This window comes from Pinus tabuliformis, chromosome J, assembly GCF_031772625.1.
Source record: "Pinus tabuliformis cultivar Carrire ecotype Pingquan chromosome J, CPIR1, whole genome shotgun sequence".
Lineage (NCBI taxonomy): Eukaryota > Viridiplantae > Streptophyta > Pinopsida > Pinales > Pinaceae > Pinus > Pinus tabuliformis.
Window position 1 is genome coordinate 622,324,037 of NC_142295.1, and position 21,463 is coordinate 622,345,499.

Consider the following 21,463-nt stretch of genomic DNA (forward strand, 5'->3'; position numbering starts at 1 on the left):
TTTGATTACAAACAAATTTAAGATTAAAAGTGTAGTTCCTTATGCTAGCTTGTTAAGTGAAACAGGGACTTCTCCTATTGAAGCAATTGCTTTGGTGCGAGTCATAAGGTATTTAAAAAAATTGAGCAAATGGAAGAGGGTAGATGTCCTAAGGTTGTCGTTAATGATAGATTGTGCAAGAGCAAAAAAACTTGGATGCAACAAAATAACAAATGGTTTAGTAAATGGCGTATTTGCTTGAACGCGTGCCCCATAAAGAGCAAAGAGATAAAAGCTTTTGTTATGGAAAAGTTCCACAAGTGTACTTGGGATAAGGAGCTAGGAAGAAAGAAAAAGTACTATATTGAAGTGTTTAATCCCACTCATAGTCATCAACCAAAAGCATACATAGAGGCCAATATCTCTTGGAGAGCCAAAATTCTTATTTTCTCAGTTAAGGACTAATTCTCATCAACTCTGTTGTGAAACAGGGTGCTGGAAAAGACCAAAGGAAGTGTGGGGGGGAAGAGTATGCATTTTTTGTTCTTCCGGAAAAGTGGAAACAGAAAAACATTTCATTTAGAATATGAGGCCTTCAAAGACAACAAGGAAAGTTATGCAGGTATGCTGGCAGCTAGCTCTTGGGATAATCTATTTAGCGAGGGGTTTGTCGAGAAGTTGGGAGCATTTATTTTGAAGCTTCTCAGAGAAAGGGCCGAATACATCAAGCAGATGAAGAGGCAATTTGTCCCATAGGCTATCTTTAGCCTCGTGGACATTAAAATAATTTCTTTCTTCTTTCTTAATTTTTTAAAATTTTATATTTGCTATACTTTTATATATATACTCCTTTGTTTTAAGTATCTACTTTTTTTATTATATATATATATATATATATATATATAGATATATATATGCTCCCTTATTTTTTAATATGTTTGACTTTTTTATTTTTTATTTTTTTCGTTTTAATCTCTTTTTTTTTAATGGCCAAAGACTTTTTTATTTTTCCTTTTTTTTTTTTTTTATTTAATTTTTTTATTTTTTGAAAATTGCCGAGGACCTTAGTGACGAAATCAGTGAACGAAGAAACTCCAAACACTGTGTAGTGAAACTCTTCAATCACACGACAACAAAGTTGATGGCCAAAGGTCGGGATCAGACTAGCTTTGTGCAATGGTTGAGCAGCCTGAGGATCAAATAACTTTGATACCAAATGTTATGAACAAAGTTCATATACACAGCAGAATACTCAGAAGATCTGAAATATGTAAATATCCATTATAAGACAAGTAGTATATTTATATATAAATGTACATAAGGTATGAGATGATGGAATTGTTATAAATGAGGGGCCGCTTATATACCTAGGTAGGTGCCCTTTCATGAATGGTCACGTCTTTAAAGACATGCCTCTTCTATAATATTCACTAATTAATCATTATTATTTATATTTATATTATTTTTATATATATTTTATTCAGAACACAAAAGTCCTTTCTAATTTATTTACATTAGTGGCATAATCGTGTGAGCATCTCTGAACAAGACTTTAACAACCAATAATGCCAAGCCTTCCAAGGGAAAGTTTGCTGAAAGATCATTTCCTAGAAGTTTTAGCTTTATTATTTTATCATGCCAAATAAATTTTGTTATTTTTCTTTTCTGGAAATTTTAGAGTTATTAGTTCTTGTATCATAGCATGACATCTTTATATTTCTTCTCAGTTTCTCTTCCAGCCTATTCTATTCAATACAGTGCTTTTTTAAATGATGCAGCTGCATGAAGGATGGTCTTTTAATCATAATTTAGTTTATATCTCTCATGCTTGATTTAGGCTATTGAGGATACATAAAACTACTACATTTATTAACTGTTACTTAGCATTATATTCTTACAAACTTAGTCTAAAACATGAGCTGTATTTGCCTTGCAGGTGAACAACATTAGTGGATATCTTCCTGGGCGAATAGTCTTCTTCTTGGTATTTTGTAGTTCTTTTGGCAGAACAATTACCATTCAAGAAATACTGTTTGATGATGCTTTATTCATGTTTTTATTTTTCACTTATTTGTTACATTGGCATCGTTAACATGTTTCTCAACAACCTCTAGAGTCTACTATATTATTGAGACGTAAATTCTTAAATTTACAGAAACATGGGATATATGTTAAAGATGAATACAGTTTTGTTTTCCAATCAAATTGTACAAAACTATGCGATAATGGATGCCCTTAATTAACTTGTATGAGATGGAATAGATTGTCATCTTCCCGTGTTTCGTGTAGATGACACCCTAATTTTCATTTTGAGGTTTCATTTAATAGTTTTATGAAAGCAATTTTTTTGATTTTGTGAAATTTGTTTACAATGCTAGAAGTTCTTAGAGATTTTCTGGTTGCATCCATTGTTTAAAAGTTGGAATCGGACTTGGAAGCAGCCAAGGGTTGTTGAAAATATTGTAACTAGGTTCGGTCTTCATAATGTCAAATATTGTAATGATGTAATTTTTGTATCAAGGAAAAATTTTATATTTTTGCTTGAGACATGGGTTTCATGCTCAAGAAGTTTCTTGGTCTAGTTTTGGCTCCAATTGAGAGCCTTAGATGAGTCATGTAAAATGAAGACAATCATGTATCGTTACACTTATAAATGTATTTGATGTATGTCAAAAATCCTTCTAGATCATCAAGGAAATACTTCAACATGTACCCATGGAATTGATGCAAAGAAACCGCTTGAAAGAATTCTGGAAACACTTATTACGTCGGCCTAATCAAGGGATCTCGTTGGCCTAATCAAAGGATCATGTCGGCCTAGAGATGAGGGAGCAAGCCTATTTATAGGCAGCGTTGATGCCTCTTCATAGCACATTCATTCTCATTCGAAAAGCGAAGTGAAAGGGTCGAAGAGAAAGGTGGCCATAGTCAATGAGGAAGTTTGTTCCCTCATCCAAGTTCATCATCAAGCCTGTTCTCTCATGCGGCATTCTGATCTGGTCTAGGGTATCACGTTATATGAGTATATCATTGTGTTAGAGGTTCAATCTAGCCGCAGTTTGAAGGAGGAAGCCATTGTCGTAGAGATCGAAGTCATCGAAGGGCTAGAAGAGCCCTAACTCTCCTAATACGTGTGCCTATGTTCTGAACCGAAGGGTGCTGTTCTCGCTGCATCACGAGATCTCAGATCAAGCTAAATTCAAAAAGTTATGAAATATATGATGGGTCTACAAGAAATGCGAAGGTAAGAGGAGGCTAGATGAGCCTGACCGAGACCATAGTTGCTGACTGTCATACCCTTGTTGCAGACCTGCTATACTATCCAGAATTGCAGAAAGAGACAACGTGTTTGGGTACATGTTTGGAGGTATTGTCATTTGATGGTGAAAGCATGTTAAGCTAAATTTTGGGTCTTGGAATTCCTCAATAAAGATTCTATAAGAAAGAGTTCAAAGGGTTTTTCCTCTCACGTTTTGGAGAGGTTTTTTCCCTGGCTTGTTGCCAATATCTTGTGTACTTGTGCATTTTTGATCTTCTTGTTTTGATAGCTTTTTGATGATGATAACACATGTTAACAATAAGAAGCAGAATCTAAGGAAATAATATCACAAGCAATTATCATAGTTAAGAGAAAGTAAATATTTAAATTGCCCTCAATTTCTCAACATGGTATTAGAGGGAGGTTCTTGAAAGGGCATGAAGAAGATCATTTCCCTCATAAAGAAATTGGCTAGCCTCGGATCTGTTGTGTCAAGTTTCATTAGTCTAAAGATCAAGCAAGTATGGGTCTATTTGATCTCCAAAATTGATAGATCTACAAAAGCTAATGGCTTATTCTCAGCACTCTCGGGCACATTCCAAGATGAGAACATATGGGTAATAGACAATGGAGCTTCGAGACATATGACGGGACACCATCATCAACTCAAGACTCTCTCAAAGGGAAAGTCTTCCTATTCTGTGGAGCTTGGTGACAACAAAAATTTTCTGGTAAAAGGTATCGGATCTACCTCCATCAAGCTTGAAGACAGAAGCAACATTCATGTCAACAACATCCTTTATGTTCTAGGTCTGTGCAAAATCTTATTACTATTTCATCTTTAGAAGAAAAGGGTGATAGAGTTGCTTTTATAGATGGAAGGGTGGTTGTTTGGGCTAAAGATTCAAGCATTGAAAAGGATAGAACCATTGGTTCCGAGAAGGAAGATTATATAGATTATCTTCTCCTATAAATCAAGCACTTCTTCACATTGAAATTAGTCCATGTGAATTATGGCATAGAAGATTGGGTCACCTTCACTACAAAATTCTTCTAACCCTAAATTCCATAGTAAATGGAATCTCGAATCTCAAGGAAGAACATGAAGGTGTATGTAAGGGCTGTGCGTTGGGCAAGATTGCAAAGAAACTATTTGGACATAGTACATCACGTGCTCAAGAGATACTTGATCTTATACACTCTGATGTTTGTGGTCCCATGACCAAATCTCTTGGAGGACATCTATACTATGTCACCTTCATAGATGACCACTCCAGGAAAACTTGGGTTTACCTTCTTAAATCCAAAGATGAAGTCTTTTCAAAATTTCAAGAATTCAAAGCTGAAGTGGAAAATCTCACAGAAAGAAAGATCAAGACTTTAAGATCTGACAACGGTGGAGAATACACTTCTAAGGAAATTATAGCCTTCTGCAAGGAGGCTAGGATTAAGAGGGAGCTCATAGTTCCATATAATCCCGAGCAGAATGGAGTAATTGAACGAAAGAACAAGGCCATAGAAGAAAGTGTCAAGGCAATGCTTCATGACCAAGATCTATCGAAATTCCAATGGGGCAAAGCAACAAATACTACTGTCTATATTCAAAATAGAAGTCCCCACAGGTTGCTGAATAATCGAACTTCCAAAGACGTTTTTTCTGGAAACAGACCTACTATGGACCATCTCCGAATATTTGGATGTCCGGTATATATCCACATTCCCAAGGACAAAAGGAAGAAGCTAGATCCAACAAGCAAGAAGGGAATATTTGTGGGATATAGTAATTCATCCAAGGCTTACAGAATCTACATCAAGGAAGGACATCAAATAGAGGTAAGCCGAGATGTAATCTTTGATGAGAATATTGCATTCAAAAAGTCAAAAGATATTTCATCCGATTCCAATGAAGAAGATCTTCCTATATTTGAGGAAGAAGTCAATAAAGAAGAAGAAGATGCTCATCAAGAAGATGAAGGTCCTAGCGAACTTATCACTATCCCTGAAAAGAGGAAGAGACCTAATTGGTTGACCTCCACACTTCAAGATGTTGAAAGACACCAGGCAAGTGGAAAATTTAGAGAAAGCAAGAAACCTAAAAGGTACTCTGGGTATGCAACCTACATGTCAAAATTGATAGAAGATGAGCCATCCACATTTGAAGAAGCTTCCAAGCACTCTGAATGGAAGTCTGCCATGAATGAGGAATATCAGTCTATTATGAAGAATCGTTGTTTGGGAAATTGTTCCTAGACTGGAAAACAAATTTGTGGTAACCTCGAAGTGGATTTACAAAATAAAACATGTTACAGATGGGAGCATAGACAAATACAAAGCCAGGTTTGTGGCCAGAGGTTTCTCTCAAGAAGAAGGAATTGACTATGAAGAAACCTTTGCTCCTACAGCAAGATATACAACCATTCGTTCATTGATTTCTCTGGCAACATCCATGAAGTGGAAAGTTCACCAAATGGATGTAAAGACTGCATTTCTGAATGGCACCATAGATGAAGAAGTCTACATTGTGTAATCTTTGGGATTGGAAGTCAAGGGTAAAGAAGGCTATGTTTGCAGGTTGAAAAAGGCTTTATATGGCCTCGAGCAAGCACCTAGAGCATGGTATGCTAGGATGGATGCTTATCTGCAAAGACTGGGCTTTATCAAAAGTTCGGCTGATCCCAACCTGTACATCAAAGTGGTAAAGGATGAACCTGTCATCATCTTACTCTATGTACATTGTAGATGATCTTCTACTAATTGGTGTAGAAGAACGTATTCAAGAATGCAAGAAACAATGGACTATAGAATTTGATATGAAGGATCTGTGGTCCATGCACTATTTTCTGGGACTGGAAGTATGGCAAGAACCTAATGAGTTTTATTTGGGTCAAGGGAAATATGTAATTGAAATTCTCAAGAGGTTTGATATTATGGAGTGCAAGCGTATGTCGACTCCTATGATTACAGACGTGAGAGTCGAGACGATTAAGAAACTTTAAATCTAGTCTGGTGGATCCCACAAGGTACAGGCAATTAATTGGATCCTTGATGTACCTGTTAAATACTCAGCCAAATATATGTTTTGCAATGGATGTTCTTAGTCAGTTCCAAATGGAGCCACGTCATGATCATTGGGTGGTAGCCAAGCATATACTGAGATACTTGCGAGGAACCTTATATCATTGCCTAAAATATGAGAAAGGAAAAGATGTACTTCTGACAGGATTTACTGATTCCGATTGGGGAGGCAGCGAGAAGGATGGAAGGAGCACTATTGGAGGATGCTTTAGTCTAGGATCCTCGATGGTCTCTTGGATGAGTAGGAAGCAAGAGACAATTGCCTTAAGCAGTGTTGAAGCCGAGTATGTAGCAGCATGTGAAGTCAGCCGGGAAGCGGTCTGGTTGAGGAAATTGTTATTTGACTTGTTTGTAGGACCGTTGGCCCCTACAACTATTCATTGTGATAATACCAACTGTATAAGATTGTCTGAGGACCCAATATTTCATGGGAAGACAAAGCACATTAATAACAAGTATCATTATATTTGGAAGTTGGTGCAAGATGGTGTGCTGAAGTTGGAGTATGTTCCCACCGATGAGAAGACTGCCGACATATTAACGAAATCGCTTCCGAACAAGAAGCTTGTGTATTTTAGAGACAAGCTTGGTCTGGTTGATATGTCGTCCCTATTTGAGCGGGAAAGATAGACACTACATTTCTGTCTTCTGAGAATGACGAAGAAATGGAGGATTGAGTTATCATCTGGCATCTGACACTCTTTGAGGGTGTGGTAGGGAATTCAAGATAAGAGTGGGCAAGAGGACTGATATTCTCGAGGGCTGGGAAACCAAGATGAGAATAGTCCTAGTAGGGCATGCTCAAAGAACACCCGGGTGGGTATGACCCCAAGAGAGACAATGACGAGTGTGTCTATAACTCATTGGTCTTGCCAACATTGTGCTCTGATCTATTTGAGAGATAGAGTGGTTAGTCAAGGCCTTGCTATATGAAAACATTTTTGGTTGAAATGATGCTAGAACAGATGGATAACTAATCCGACTCTTTGCTTATGAGAACTCTTGTATTGAGAATGTCCATGTACCATGTATATATGAATACCTCCCTAGTTAAGAGGGAGTGTTGAAAATAGTGTAACTAGGTTTGGTCTTCATAGTGTCAAATATTGTAATGATGTAATTTTTGTATCAAGGAAAATTTTATATTTTTGCTTGAGACATGGGTTTCATGCTCAAGAAGTTTCTTGGTCTAGTTTTGACTCCAATTGAGAGCCTTAGATGAGTCATTTAAAATGGAGACAATCATGTATCGTTACACTTATAAATGTATTTGATGTAAGTCAAAAATCCTTCTAGATCATCAAGGAAATACTCCAACATGTACCCATGGAATTGATGCAAAGAAACCGCTTGAAAGAATTCTGGAAACCACTTATTATGTCGGCCTAATCAAGGGATCTCGTCAGCCTAATCAAAGGATCACGTCGGCCTAGAGATGAGGGAGCAAGCCTATTTATAGGCAACGTTGATGCCTCCTCATAGCACATTCATTCTCATTCGAAAAGCGATGTGAAAGGGTCGAAGAGAAAGGTGGTTGCAGTCAATGAGGAAGTCTGTTCCCTCATCCGAGTTTATCATCAAGCCTGTTCTCTCATGCGACATTCTAATCTGGGCTAGGGTATCACGTTATATGAGTATATCGTTGTGTTAGATGTTCGATCTAGCCACAACTTGAAGGAGGAAGCCATTGCCGTAGAGATCGAAGTCATCGAAGGGCTAGAAGAGCCCTACTCTCCTAATACGTGTGCCTATGTTCTGAAGCGAAGGGTGCTGTTCTCGCTGCTTTATAACAATCAATCGTTTAACATCACGAGATCTCAGATCAAGTTGAATTCAAAAGGTTATGATATATATGATGGGTCTACAAGAAATGTGAAGGTAAGAGGAGGCTAGATGAGCCTGACGAGACCATAGTTGTTCACTGTCATACCCTTGTTGCAGACTTGCTATACTGTCCAGAATTGTAGAAAGAGACAAAGTGTTTGGGTACATGTTTGGAGGTATTTTCATTTGATGTTGAAGGCATTGTTAAGCTAAAGTCTGGGTCTTGGAATTCCTCAATAAAGATTCTATAAGAAAGAGTTCAAAGGGATTTTCCTCTCATGTTTTGGAGAGGTTTTTGCCTTGGCTTGTTGCCAATATCTTGTGTACTTGTGTATTTTTGATCTTCTTGTTTTTATAACTGTTTGATGATGATAACACATGTTAACAATAAGAAGCAGAATCAAAGGAAATAATATCACAAGCAATTATCATAGTTAAGGGAAAGTAAATATTTAAATTACCCTCAATTTCTCAATAAGGGTTAGACCTGACTCAGACTGAAGTCAGCGAATTACTTGGTTTTCTAAAATATATGTAAAGCATGAAACTTTTAATTAAAAAATATATATGCATGTACATCAATGTAAATCCACGATTTCAAAGCATGATTTCAAATTATTATAGACTAAATATTCACATCCTGCTCATGTATAGACCATGTAATGGTGAATATAACAAAATGGCACTGAGTGAAATACATATATGAAACATAACACATAAACAACAAGGTTCTAAATTGCCTCTAAATTCCACCACAGAACATGCATCAAGCTACTAGCCTACTACATATCATTTTTTCAACATGATTAATTATTAAAATCATCCACTGCAAACTAGCTACAGGGAATGGCAAACAAGCTCCATGCTCACTTCGAATCACAACCCTTCAATGTAGCTCAACAAAATTTGAATGCTTACAAATGCTCAATGAGAGAGGTGTGAGGCAAAATCGTAGGGTGGGGGATGGGGTGGTTGTTTTATATATATATATATATATTTATTTATTTTTTAACTTGTTGCATTAAGGGATTAAACTGACAACATTTAGAGTCCTTTAAAGGATTTTTGCACCAAGACTCACTCTCCAGCCCAGTATGGAAGAGATGTTGTAGTGTCTTGTTCTGTCCTGTTAAATATTTTCACTTGGTCAAATTATATAAAAATAAAAACAAATAAAAAAACTAAAATTATTTTTTTTTAAAAATAAAATAAAATAATAAAATTAAAAATTAAAATAAAAGTGAGGTAAAATAGTCAATTTATCGTTGATTGTTTTTGGGCAACCCATGGTTTTGTCAATGTTGAATGGTTTTCTTATGTAAGAAGTAACTTCTTACATAAGAAAACCATTCAACATTGGCAAAACCATGGGTTGCCCAAAAGCTGCCAATGATAAATTGACTATTTTATATATAACTAGCCTAGATCCATCTTAATTCCCGATCTACCAAGTGTAGAGTGGGATCAAATCTCTTTTCACTAAAAGAGGTTTGCACCTCAACAGATTTGATCCCTCTCGGCCCTTGCTAGATTCGGAATTAAGATCCATCTTAATTCCAGATCTACCAAGTGCAGAGTGGGATCAAATCTCTTTTCACTAAAAGAGGTTTGCACCTCAACAGATTTGATCCCTCTTGGCCCTTGGTAGATTCGGAATTAAGATGGATCTAGGCTGGTTCATTCTCATCGAAGTTGTAGTGAATAAACACATTCACTAACTAAGAAATATCCAACATGAATAGGACAAAGAGTTGAATTCCATAAAAGGATAGAAGTAAAATTGAGAATGAATGAATGATGTCTTGTCCAATGGTGCGTGGCATTACATATTTACATTAAATAGTCACATGTTAAATAGATTTGAGTCAGGACCCTTGAATATATCATTATTATTATCATTTCATGTATTTGATGTGCATTTCCTGTCCTCCCTCTTAAAGGATTAGCATGGTCAAGACTATAGAGAAGGTCATGTCTTCGTCCCAACTTGTAATTCTTCGAGTTGATGATCTACTCTTGATGCTATTTTGTTATTCTGTCCCTCTTGACACTATAACTTTCCAATTGTTTTCAGTTCCTCTTGTTCAAGTTAGTTTACTTGTTGCTCAGAGTGTGTTTGACACTTGTTGTGAGAGGGACATGTTAATTTTTAATATGATATCTGATTTAATTTTCACAGCAATTTATTTTATACCCAGAAAATATTTCACTCAGTGAAATCTTTTTAGTAAACTGCTGCAGTGAAAATAAATACACTAGTATGTTAACAATTTTGCAGCAGAATTTAAAACAGAAAACCAGTCACGATAACAACAAATTTTTTTCCAACAAATTCTCCTTTGCTTTTCTATTACTCGGGAAAATTAAGTCTCCTTTTGTTGATGAAATCTAGGGGCAGCAAGATAGGTGATTTCTCTTTCTTTGATAACTGCTTGTGTTATATTTTTTCTTATCTTGATTAGTTTCTTCGTCAACTTGATTACTATTGTGTTCTTTATCATCAAATGACTACCAAACCATAAAGAACAATAAGACAAGAGGACACAAGATATAGGCAATCAGCCAGGGCCAAAACCCCTGCACTTGAGAGGGAAGCCCACAAGAATTCTTCTCTTCTTATAGAACTTCAATTGACGAATTCCAAGATCTATGATCCTTGACCAAGACCCCTCCAAGACCAAGTCAAACCTTTCATCCTTGATGAGTTCTCTTTCTAACAATTTCGACCTCAACAACTTCTGCAACTTCGACCTCCTGGAAGATTTTCCTGCAACTTCGACATCCAACAGTTTCTTCTGCAGAAACCCTAGTGCACACATGTAGTTAGAGTATGGATTGATTTGTTTTTTTTCTCCTTGAATTGACTTTCCTTCTCTTCCTTGTCAATTTGGCTTGCACATAAGGCTTCTTGTCATTGAAATCTCGTCTTCAGCTACTCGGTTTTCACTGCAGCATTTTGATGCCCTAATCTTTGCACTTGTGGAGAAATACAGCCCAAAATAAACCCAAAAACTTCAGTTTCCTTCTGCTAGTTTCACCTCCTCTTCCTCGCTCTTCTTTTGATTTCTTCTATGCTTTGATCGAACTTCTTTGTTGCTGGATGAGTGTGTGCTTGAATGAGGCTGAGTGCTCCTATATATAGGCCTTTCTCTAGGTCAAATTACTAACGTTAGGCCAACTTGTCCTCTCATAGATGCCGACTTGTTCTTTCCACCATGACGAGGTCATGGAGCGTCTTTGACTAGATTTGACTCAAATAAATTTTCTTTACAATATGTAACATCTCCAAATGGGTCTTCAATACATGACACTAATTCAATTGACCTAGAAGCACTCAATGGGTGCTTGACCTAAAAATAAATTTCCCTTGAGCATGAAACCCATGCCTCAAGAACAACAACAATATATATATATATATATATATATATATATATATATATATATATATATATATATATCAGCGTTGCACGAAGCGCCCCCCCCCCCGGTTCCAAGCCCCGAAGCGCGTCCCGTACGGAAGCGCCTAGGAAGCTTGGCCGGAAGCGCGCTTCCGAAATTTTTAGACGCTTCCTGGAAATTTGGAAGCGTTGGCGCTTCCGAAGCGCCGAAGCGCGCTTCGTACGGCGCTTCCTAGACGCTTCCCAGACGCTTCCCAGGCGCTTCCCAGACGCTTCCAGGACGCTTCCAGGACGCTTCCAGAAAAGCTTCCAGAAAAGCTTCCGGAAAAGCATTTAGAAAATCGTTTTTTTTTCAATTTTTTTTTTAAATTTTAGGTGAGTTTGCTTGTTGGGGGTGGGTCCACCTTGGGTTAGGGTGACAAATGAAAGCAAAAAAAAATATAAATATAGCAGATGCTCCCTCATGGTAATGTTAAATTCTTAAAGTAAAAGTGACATTCTCCTTTATTTTTCATTTTCATCCTTTTACTTAAATTTTTAACATTACCATGAAATGACTCAGAATGTTTGAGAGTGGTTCCAGCCTCATTGGACTTCATATGGAGAAAATAGAATTTCATATCCTATTCAAAATTCAGCAGACTTAACAGTTTTCAGGTATTCAGGATCAATGGGATTGTGGCATTTCATTAGATTATATCAAGTATGAAGGTATGCGATTAGCATTTAATCAAGAGCACCAAGCCCTATATGTACCCTGGTGTTGGTGGTGTTAATTGTTGAACTCCTTTGTCACGCGGCACACCCTTAGCAAAAAATTACCTTTCAATCAAGTCAAAATCATCGATCAAACATGTTAAGCTTTTTCTACCATATTTTAAGTCTTGAATTAGGTAGTTTGATCAAAATTGGGCAATGTTGACTAATATCCCTAGACAATCGAGGTAGAGGCAAAGGCTAGACAAGAGGAGAAGAATCTAGATTCTAGATCATTAATGTACAATGGATGTTATATCTATCTTGATTTATGCAAAAATATGCATGTTTTCATGTCTTCTACAATTAATTTGGTATTTGGAATGTTTGTTTTGAGTATAAATGCAAAAAAATATAAATATATATATATATATATATAGCAGACGCTTCCGCGGACGCTTCGCTTCCTAGATTTTTGGAAAATGACGCTTCCACGCTTCCGCTTCCGCGCTTCCGCTTCGCTCCCGCTTCGTGCAACATTGATATATATATATATATATATATATATATATATATTTTTACATTAAATACATAAAATCATGATTACATATGTCATTCTGAATACCAAACCTAGTTACATATTTCAACACTCTCTCTTAACTATGGAGGTATTCATAATCCATATAAGGTACTTGGACATTCTTAATCTGAAGAGTTCTCATAAGAAGAGTCGGATTGGTAAGCCAAAGCATCTCATCATACCAACCTGCATTTTCACATAGCAAGGTCTTGACTAACAACTCTATCTCTCCACAAGAACATAGTGCAATGCTAGCCAGACCAGTGACTGACAAACACCATCATCGTTATCTCTCAAGGCACATACCCCACCTGGGTGTTCACAGCGTAAGTCCTTTTAGGACAATTCCTATCTTGGAATAATACATCCTCAAGGAATTTCCTCTTCGACTACGCTTATCTTGGATGCCCTACCACATCCTTAAAGAGTATCAGAATCAGTCTTAGATGCTTACCGAATCCTCCATTCTTTTTTCACAATATGAAGACAAGAATGATGTGTCTATCTCTCCCTCTCAACTAGGGAAGATTTACCCATTCCTATAAAAGGAATGTACCCAAGCTCCCTCATAACCAGGGACTTGTCCAAGGTCCCTCTTAACTAGGGACTTTTTTCCAACAACAACTTTCTGTTCTTTGGTGTAGATCATGGTACGATCAGCTGCTTGTAGAGCTCCTCCTTCCGATGTCATGAATTTCATCTTTATCATTATGGAGCCTTCATCTTTCCTTCGTAGGGCATCGACCATCCATTACTTTCCTTCATGAACCATATCAGTCATGTCATCCTTCTCTTCATTGGAAAGTGATCTTCTAGTCCACATCTGGTTTTTCTTCATACTGCTACCTCTTCCAAGTCATGTTTCCTTTAGGATCTTCCATCCAACCACATGAGTGCTAGTTGTAGGTGACATCTACAACTCTCTTTCGGTAGTCCTGTATCAACCCATCCAGAGGTTGTTCAAAAATCAGAAATGAACATCAAATTAAAGTTACCTTTTGTGATGACCTTTCATCATGACATCTGCTTTGTGCGATATCAACATCCTGCATATTCATACATATCTGCAACATTTCTAATGTCAAGGGTCTTATTCTTTTTTAGACTTTATCAGGGTCTTCGTACCTTCCCATGGAGATGCCATACAAGAATCTTGTAGTCATTAGATGTTGATTCCTTATCATAGTTGCAACTTTTCCATGAATCCTTATTCTTTTCCTTAGATATTGTACCTGGGGACTTTCATACATGGTTCCTTCATCTTTGTCAACTGCCTCATATTCCATAGAAGGACATATTTGATTTCATCTTATCAATATGTGAACCATGTCTTCATGCATCTTTTCTAAATGAAGAGATCTCTTTTCTTTGATCATGCTCATGAAATAGAGCATTTCCTCCTGCTATCTGCAACTATATAATGACATGACTTAATCTATCAAATATACACATACCTCTTTTCTTCTTTCGGTCATCTAGACTTCCTTCGAAAATTTCCTTTCCTTGATTGAAAGCACTTCAACCATCTTGACATGCTGCAATCCTTTGTCATCATACCATCATTCTTTTAAACAATGGATTCCACACAAGGTGGAATGATCAGCGAGACACTTGTTTCTTCCAAGAGAGGTGAACCTTCTAATGAAGATTCCAACGAAGGATCTTGATTGTCATCATCCTGCAAATGCTCCTTTCCAATGATGATGATGTATGATGATTTCTTTTTACCATGCTAGATGAATTTCTCCGAACCATATATGCTATGCATGCTTTTAGTGAGGTTATCAAGAGCTACTTGCTACATTCATGTAGACTTCTACTTCAGCTATCCTTTCAAGCTTCTGTCATGAGCTCTTGCTTCAATTGTTTGCTTCCAATTATATGCCATCTCCTAATATGATGCATCATATCTTACAATGCTTCCTACCATGATAGCTACTATTTATAAAACCGAAAATAACTAAGTGAAGGAGATTATCTTAGTTATAGTAGAGATCTTTAACTTCCTCCTCCTTTGATTTCCTCTTTTCAGGCCCTTCCACTTCTTCAGTGACATGGGCTTCATTCCTTTCTTTTCTTTTCTTATTGTCCTTCTTCAATTTAGGACAATCTCTCTTGAAATGCCCATATTCCTGACAACCATAGCATTGGATCTTTGACATATCGATCTTCTTCTTTTTCTGAGGACCAAACTTCTGAAACTTTCCTTTCTTCTTAGCCATCACAACAAATGCTTGAACTTGCTCATTTGATCCTACATCGCTTTTTGCCTTCAACCTGGTTTCTTTAACCTTACACAAGGACCAAATTTCATTGAATGGAATAGCTCTTGATGTTTCCCAGATGATCTTCTTGTCCTTCGGCCCTTGAGTATCCTTTCTTGATAGTTCGATGTCCTCTTTGATCCCTTTTGATGGCCCTTCTTGAAGATGTCTTTCCTTGACTTGTCACTTTAGCGCTGATACCATGTTGATGAAATCTAGGGGCAACAAGATGGGTGATTTCTCTTTCTTTGATAATTGCTTGTGATATCTTTTTACTTATCTTGATTAGTTTCTTCTTCAACTTGATTATTATTGTGTTCTTTATCATCAAACAGCTACCAAACCATAAAGAACAATAAGAGAAGAGGACACAAGATATAGGCGATCAACCAGGGCCAAAACCTCTCCACTTGAGAGGAAAACCCACAAGAATTTTTCTCTTCTTATAGAACTTCAATTGACGAATTCCAAGACCTATGACCCTTGACAAAGACCCCTCCAAGACCAAATCAAACTTTTTCTCCTAGATGAGTTTGTTGTAATTTCTAAGTCTAACACGTCAGAAATTATTCCTACATTATCTGGTTTATTTCACCTACTTGTTTATTCCTTAACAAGTTATTTAACCATATAAATACTAAAAATAAACACAAATGCAATCTTAAGTCATCTACATATCATCAATTGAAATAACAGACAAACACTGAAGGGACACCGTTATTTTTGGACAATCGTCCCTAGAAATCCCAACTTGGGAAAACCAGTGCAGCAGTTCTGAGGGTGTTATTATTAAGCATCTTTCTTGAGTACAAGTAGGGTGCCAAACTGGCTCGCCCAACAGAGATATCTATCTGGCAGTAATACCTCTCTTCGGAAGCAGATATTCAGCGAGTCTGCTCCACGAAAATCCTTCCAACGCTTCTTTGAGGCTCTGCGTCAGCCCTTCTGGCCTCTACATAGCTCTAGAACCCCCTGTGTCAGCCCTTCTGGCCTCTGCGTAGCTCTGGAACCCCCTGCGTCAGCCCTCTGCTGCTCTGCGCTGGCTATCTGGCCTTCTGCATCACCCACGTAGGCCCTGCTAGCCTCTGCACAGTCTCTCTGGCCCTATGCATGGCTCCTGTTGGCTTTGCGTAGCCTCCACAATCATTGCGATGGCCCTTCCGCACTACCTCTGCCTATCTGTTATGCACTCACTGCCCCTCGCTGCAACTCAGGTCACTTGTTCGAATTTTCTCAGCAAACCCCGCTCCAGAAAATCAAACTAACTAATCAATCTTGGTGTGTCTCCAACTGACCCTCAAGGCTCCTCTTATACTTTTTCTGTTGAACCTTCAACAACCGAGATTAAATCTCTAATCAATGGTTAAGATTAGATTTGGCTTGATCCATGTCATTTAGAACATTCTCACCCAGTTTTATATTAATACCCATTAATATTTTGATTTTTCTAAGTTTAGACTTAGGAACTCCATTAAAAATATTAATTATTTTAATATCTCTCTCACCGGGTGGAATTTCCCTAAACCATTTCTGGATCTTGGAGATTTCATGCGCTTTAGCCTCTCCACCAATTTTCATGGCTAGAGAATATCTGATGCTACCCCAAATCAACACTCCCTCTTAGCGAGGAATGTGCTTTAGTAATGCTCCACCATTGAACATCACCCTGATCAATCGGCACCGGTACCTGTGCTGATGCTTGGCCTGCTGCCCAACATCCTCTGCACTGCTGCCCATGGCTTTGCCACTGCAACTGCTACATCTGTATTGCAGCTCCGTCTGCATTCGTGTTGTTGCTGGTCCTTCCTCCCAACACTGCATCTGCATTGTAGTTCTCTCTCATCATGCTGCATTGTGCTGCCCATAGCACTACCACTGCTAATTGCTACACTGCAACTCAGTTACTGAGAAGTAAGTAACTGATCTACCCAACTGCTGACATCCTTGTCAGGCTGGAAGCCCCCTGATGCTGAAGCTCTCTCTGCTGCTATCCTGTGCTCTCTCTGCTGCCTCTGCGCTGCTACAACATCTCCGTGCCTCTCGCATTGCTGCAACCATCTATGTGCCTTTCTGCACTGCTGCAATCACCTCTGTGCCTCTCGCATTGCTGCAACCTTCACTGCGCTGCTAGAGACCAGTGCATTCTAGCACTGCCTTGTTGCTCCATCCAGATCTTGCTTGTACTAACATCTATCATCCTGCTACTGTCATTCAGGGCTCCTGTAGCCGGATATGATCCAAGAGTTTGGGTACCTCAAGGATCCTGCCCCACGTCTTCTGTAGTCCTCCTGACTACAGCGCAATGTCACCCCACCTCTTCTCTAGCGGTGCATGAGCACTCATGGCACAGTCATCATCCGTCTCGACTTCTTTCTCCGCCTTAGCGGGAGCTGCCTTGGAGTAAGAAGCCTCTGTTGAAGTTTTTAATTTTCCTTAGTTTAGCAACCCTTCATGCACTTTTTCTGATTTATTCCTACCTACTTGTCATTTTTCTTTAACAAGTTATTTACAAAGTAAATACTGAAAATAAACACTAATGCACAATGTTCCACCAAGACTCTGGTGCGGGGAGACGCGGGTGCGGGGAGACGCACAGGGGGGACGTGTGGGAGTACCCTCAAATTTTAGGGAAATTTCGAGGGTGCGGGGAGTCGTCGAGGTATATATATATATATATATATATATAATTCAAGTTCATATTCATTGTTCACTGTTCAATAATGAAAGCATAAAAATATTAAATAGACAATTGAAATTTGAATCATTGATCCATCCTCATCATTCATTTTGATACATACATCATTCATATGACGTACTCAAGTGACAAGTCTCATTATTGAATTAATTATTAATCATACATACCATGAGATTCGAAAAGCAAAAATAAAAATCAATAATAAAATATTCAAATACATTGATCGATATCATTCATCATTCAATGGTTCATCATTCTACAATCTACATTGATTTAAAAACTAAATTCATCATTCATCATTCTAGAATCTAAATTGAAAGCAAAACATACTAGTATATTTTCAAAGTTTGAACACTAAATCTATATAACTCAAAGTTTCAAAGTTCAAACTCAAAAATAGTTAAGAGTGAAATGGAAATGACTTTGGGTTGAAATGAAATGAGCTTTTAACTTTAAGTTTTAGGCTTTTAAGTTTTAGTTATTTAGTTTTAATTTTAATTTTTTCTTTAGACTTTTAAGTTTTAGTTATTTAGTTTTAATTTTAGTTAAAAAAAAAAAATTAATGGTTTTGATTTTTGAATTTTTGATTTTGAATTTTGAATTTTTAAGTCTTATTAGACAAATTTAAAGGGTGACGCCCAGGGGCGCCCTTTTTGGGGAGTCTAGACTCTTGATTCGGTGTGGCCCCTATGGAAGTTAGTTGGTCATGGATCTCCTTCAACCAACTGAGGAAGACATCTATCTGCTCTCCCTTCTGCATCTCGTATGACCTTAGTTGATTCTCCAGGAGCATCTTCCTCTGCACAGAAGTATGCTGGTAGAATGTCTTCAAGGCGTCCCACATCTCCTTTGTCATTTCCTTTTCAGCAATATGTGGTACCACATGATCCTTTATCCCATCAAGGATGATGCACTTAGCCTTAGCCATTACCTCCTCATACCTTTCATTAGCTATCGGGTCAACTGGGATAGCTATCACTCTCGAGACGAAGCCCTTGAGGTGATGTCTGTCTAGAATGGACAAGATCCTGGACTTCTAGACCACAAAGTTGGATGCTTCGTCCAGCCTATCCTCATCTCTCAGGCTTCAGCCCATTCACGGCCATCTCACTGCTCTTCTTTTGACTCCTCCGAGTCTCTCTACTTCCCTCTTGGAAGTCCTCTGTTCGACTCTTGCTGAGTCTCTCAACTTCCCATCTGGAAGTTCTCGGTTCGACTCCCTTTGAGTCTTGATTTCCCTTCTGGAAATCCTTTTGCCAACGTCAAGTTGCCCCACTTCGGTTGTATGTGCAACTGCAACACTGATCTAGATTCCTTGGCTAGAAATCTGCCTCGACAGCAACTCCATCCACCTTGGTCTTACCTAGTTAGGTACTGTTCTGACCCTAGTACCCCACCAGCTTCGCTCCGCAAACTACCCACAGCCTCCTATGCCCCAACAATTGAAGGATTGAGCCACTTGGCTTTGCGCAATCCTGGCACTGGCAAATCAGCTCCCTCAGCCAATTGTGTCAGTGCTTCTGGCGTCTACGTGAACCTAATTTTGCCTCTTTGAGCCTCTGCACTGGCCTTTCTCTGGCCTAGAGTGATGACGTAGTCCCTCTATGTCACTCCTTCCTCTGTCACCCTCTACAAGGATCATCTCTGTCACTCAGGATAGTGGAATATGTTGCAAACGCTTTGCTCGGCTGATGCCTTCAGTTTTCCTTTGATCTGCAACCACGCTTTGATACCATGTTGAAATTTCTAAGTCTAACCCATTAGAAATTTTTCCTGTACTATTTGGTTTATTTCACCTACTTGTTTAATTACTTAACAAGTTATTTACTATGTAAATATTGAAAATAAACTCAAGTATAGGATCAACATTTACAAATCATCAACTGAAAGAAAACAAGCGCACAAGTGACACTGTTATTTTTGGACCAATGTCCTCGGAAAAACTCAATGCGGGAAAATCGGTGCAGCTATTCAAAGGGTTATATTATTATGCAGTTTATTTGAGTACAACTGGGTGCTTAAACCGGCTCACCCGATACAAAAAAATATACGTCAGCAATACCTCTATATCCGGAAACAGGTATTCAGAAAACCTATCCCACGAAACCCTCTTCGGCACAATTGAAGCTCAGCGCCGGTCCTTTTGGCCTCTGCTTCAGCCTCTTGCTAACCTACATCAGCCCCAGGACTCTTCGTGTCATGCCTCTGAGGCACTGCGCAGCCTCTGCATTAGTCTCTCTGCCCTTTGCGTGGATGACGCAGTCTCTCTGGGCTTTGTGTTGCCTCTGCTGGGCTCTACGTGGCCTGGACTGACTGCGGCTCTGGCTCTCTTCGCTTCTGTGCTGGTCTCCCAGTATTGTCCCTCGCCACTGATCACTGATTCATTTTTGCTTAGCAACCCTGCTCTAGCAAAATGAATGACTAATTACTCTGGTGTATTCTCCAATTGACCCTCAAGCCTCCTCTTATACTTTTCCCGTTGGTCCTTCAACGACCGAGATTAAATCTATAATCAACGGCTAAGATTAGATTTGGCTTAATCGATGACTTTTGGAACCTTCTAACCCAGTTTTATATTAATACCCGTTAATATTTTATTTTTCCTAAGTTTAGACTTATGAACTCCATTAAAAATATTAATTATTTTAATATCTTCGAAACCGAGTACAATCTGTCCAAACCATTTTTGGGTCTGGGAGATCTCATGTGCTTTAGCCTCTCCACCAATTTTCATGGCTAGATAAGATCCGATGCTACCCCAAATCAACACAGAAGATCCAACTATATTGAGTTGTCAAAGCTGGCCAACTCCTTCATGAGGGCAAGTGGCTCACTAGGGACCAAGTTCAGCAGAAGTTTCCTCATCTCATGGAGGAACTCAATGCAATGGCGACCATTTCTTCCTAAGGGGGGAGGAATGATCTAGGTGGATATTGGTGGCCACCCGCCCATTCCACTTGGACACCCACCATTGTTTCTTTCAGTTTTTCAGTTTCCTTATTTATAGGACGATTTACTATTTTGGGCAGTTTTTCGGGTCCTGAACTTCCGGAGCCGTTTTGAGGCCCTAAACGATGTTTTTTGAGGACCAACATGGATGATAGATTGATATTGTTTTTCAAAAGTTGTAGTCTTTAGATAAATCTTTCTAACGAGGTATTGTGTGCGTCAAACGAAGATCGTATGCCAAAGTTACGACCCCAGGAAGTTGATGTACCAATTTACCCGAATGGGGCCCATAGTTTGGCGCTTCATTTGCTACGGTTAGGTTTTAACCCCTTCACAAGGTTCCTCCAAGAATTTGTGTTGTATGAGAGCAAGCATGGCTAGTTTTAGAGCCCAAATTAGTTTCTTCCCTTCTAACTGGCTCACTTTGGAAAGGAGTGCATCTAGTTCGTCAAGTGAAGGTTTCATCCATGTTTAGCTTAATGATGACTAGTACATCAAGTTGACTTTTACATGACTCTGACAGTAGTACAACAATACTTCTATCGCTGATTCAATACACATACCCCTCACATGGCATAACAATCCAGTAATCAAGCACACAACTCTTTGTGAGAAGATACATGCAACCTTTCTTCAAATCAAGTTCTACTCAGCATTTAGACCCTAGCAACATACAGTAACATGCATAGAAATACTAGCAGTCTTGCTCTTGTTATGACATCACACATATGGACTCAATAATAA

At 38.4% G+C, this 21,463-nt stretch overlaps 1 protein-coding gene across 4 annotated transcripts in view; it reads left to right on the top strand.

Moving 5' to 3' along the window:
- The window catches only part of F2KP (fructose-2,6-bisphosphatase), a 420,497-nt gene that overhangs the window by 258,040 nt on the left and 140,994 nt on the right, over positions 1 to 21,463 (top strand). For all 4 annotated transcript variants that reach the window (XM_089378232.1, XM_089378231.1, XM_089378235.1 and 1 more), the window contains one exon: positions 1,916 to 1,963. In XM_089378232.1, the coding sequence (XP_089234358.1) occupies positions 1,916 to 1,963 (48 nt within the window). The remainder of the gene's footprint in view (positions 1 to 1,915; positions 1,964 to 21,463) is intronic.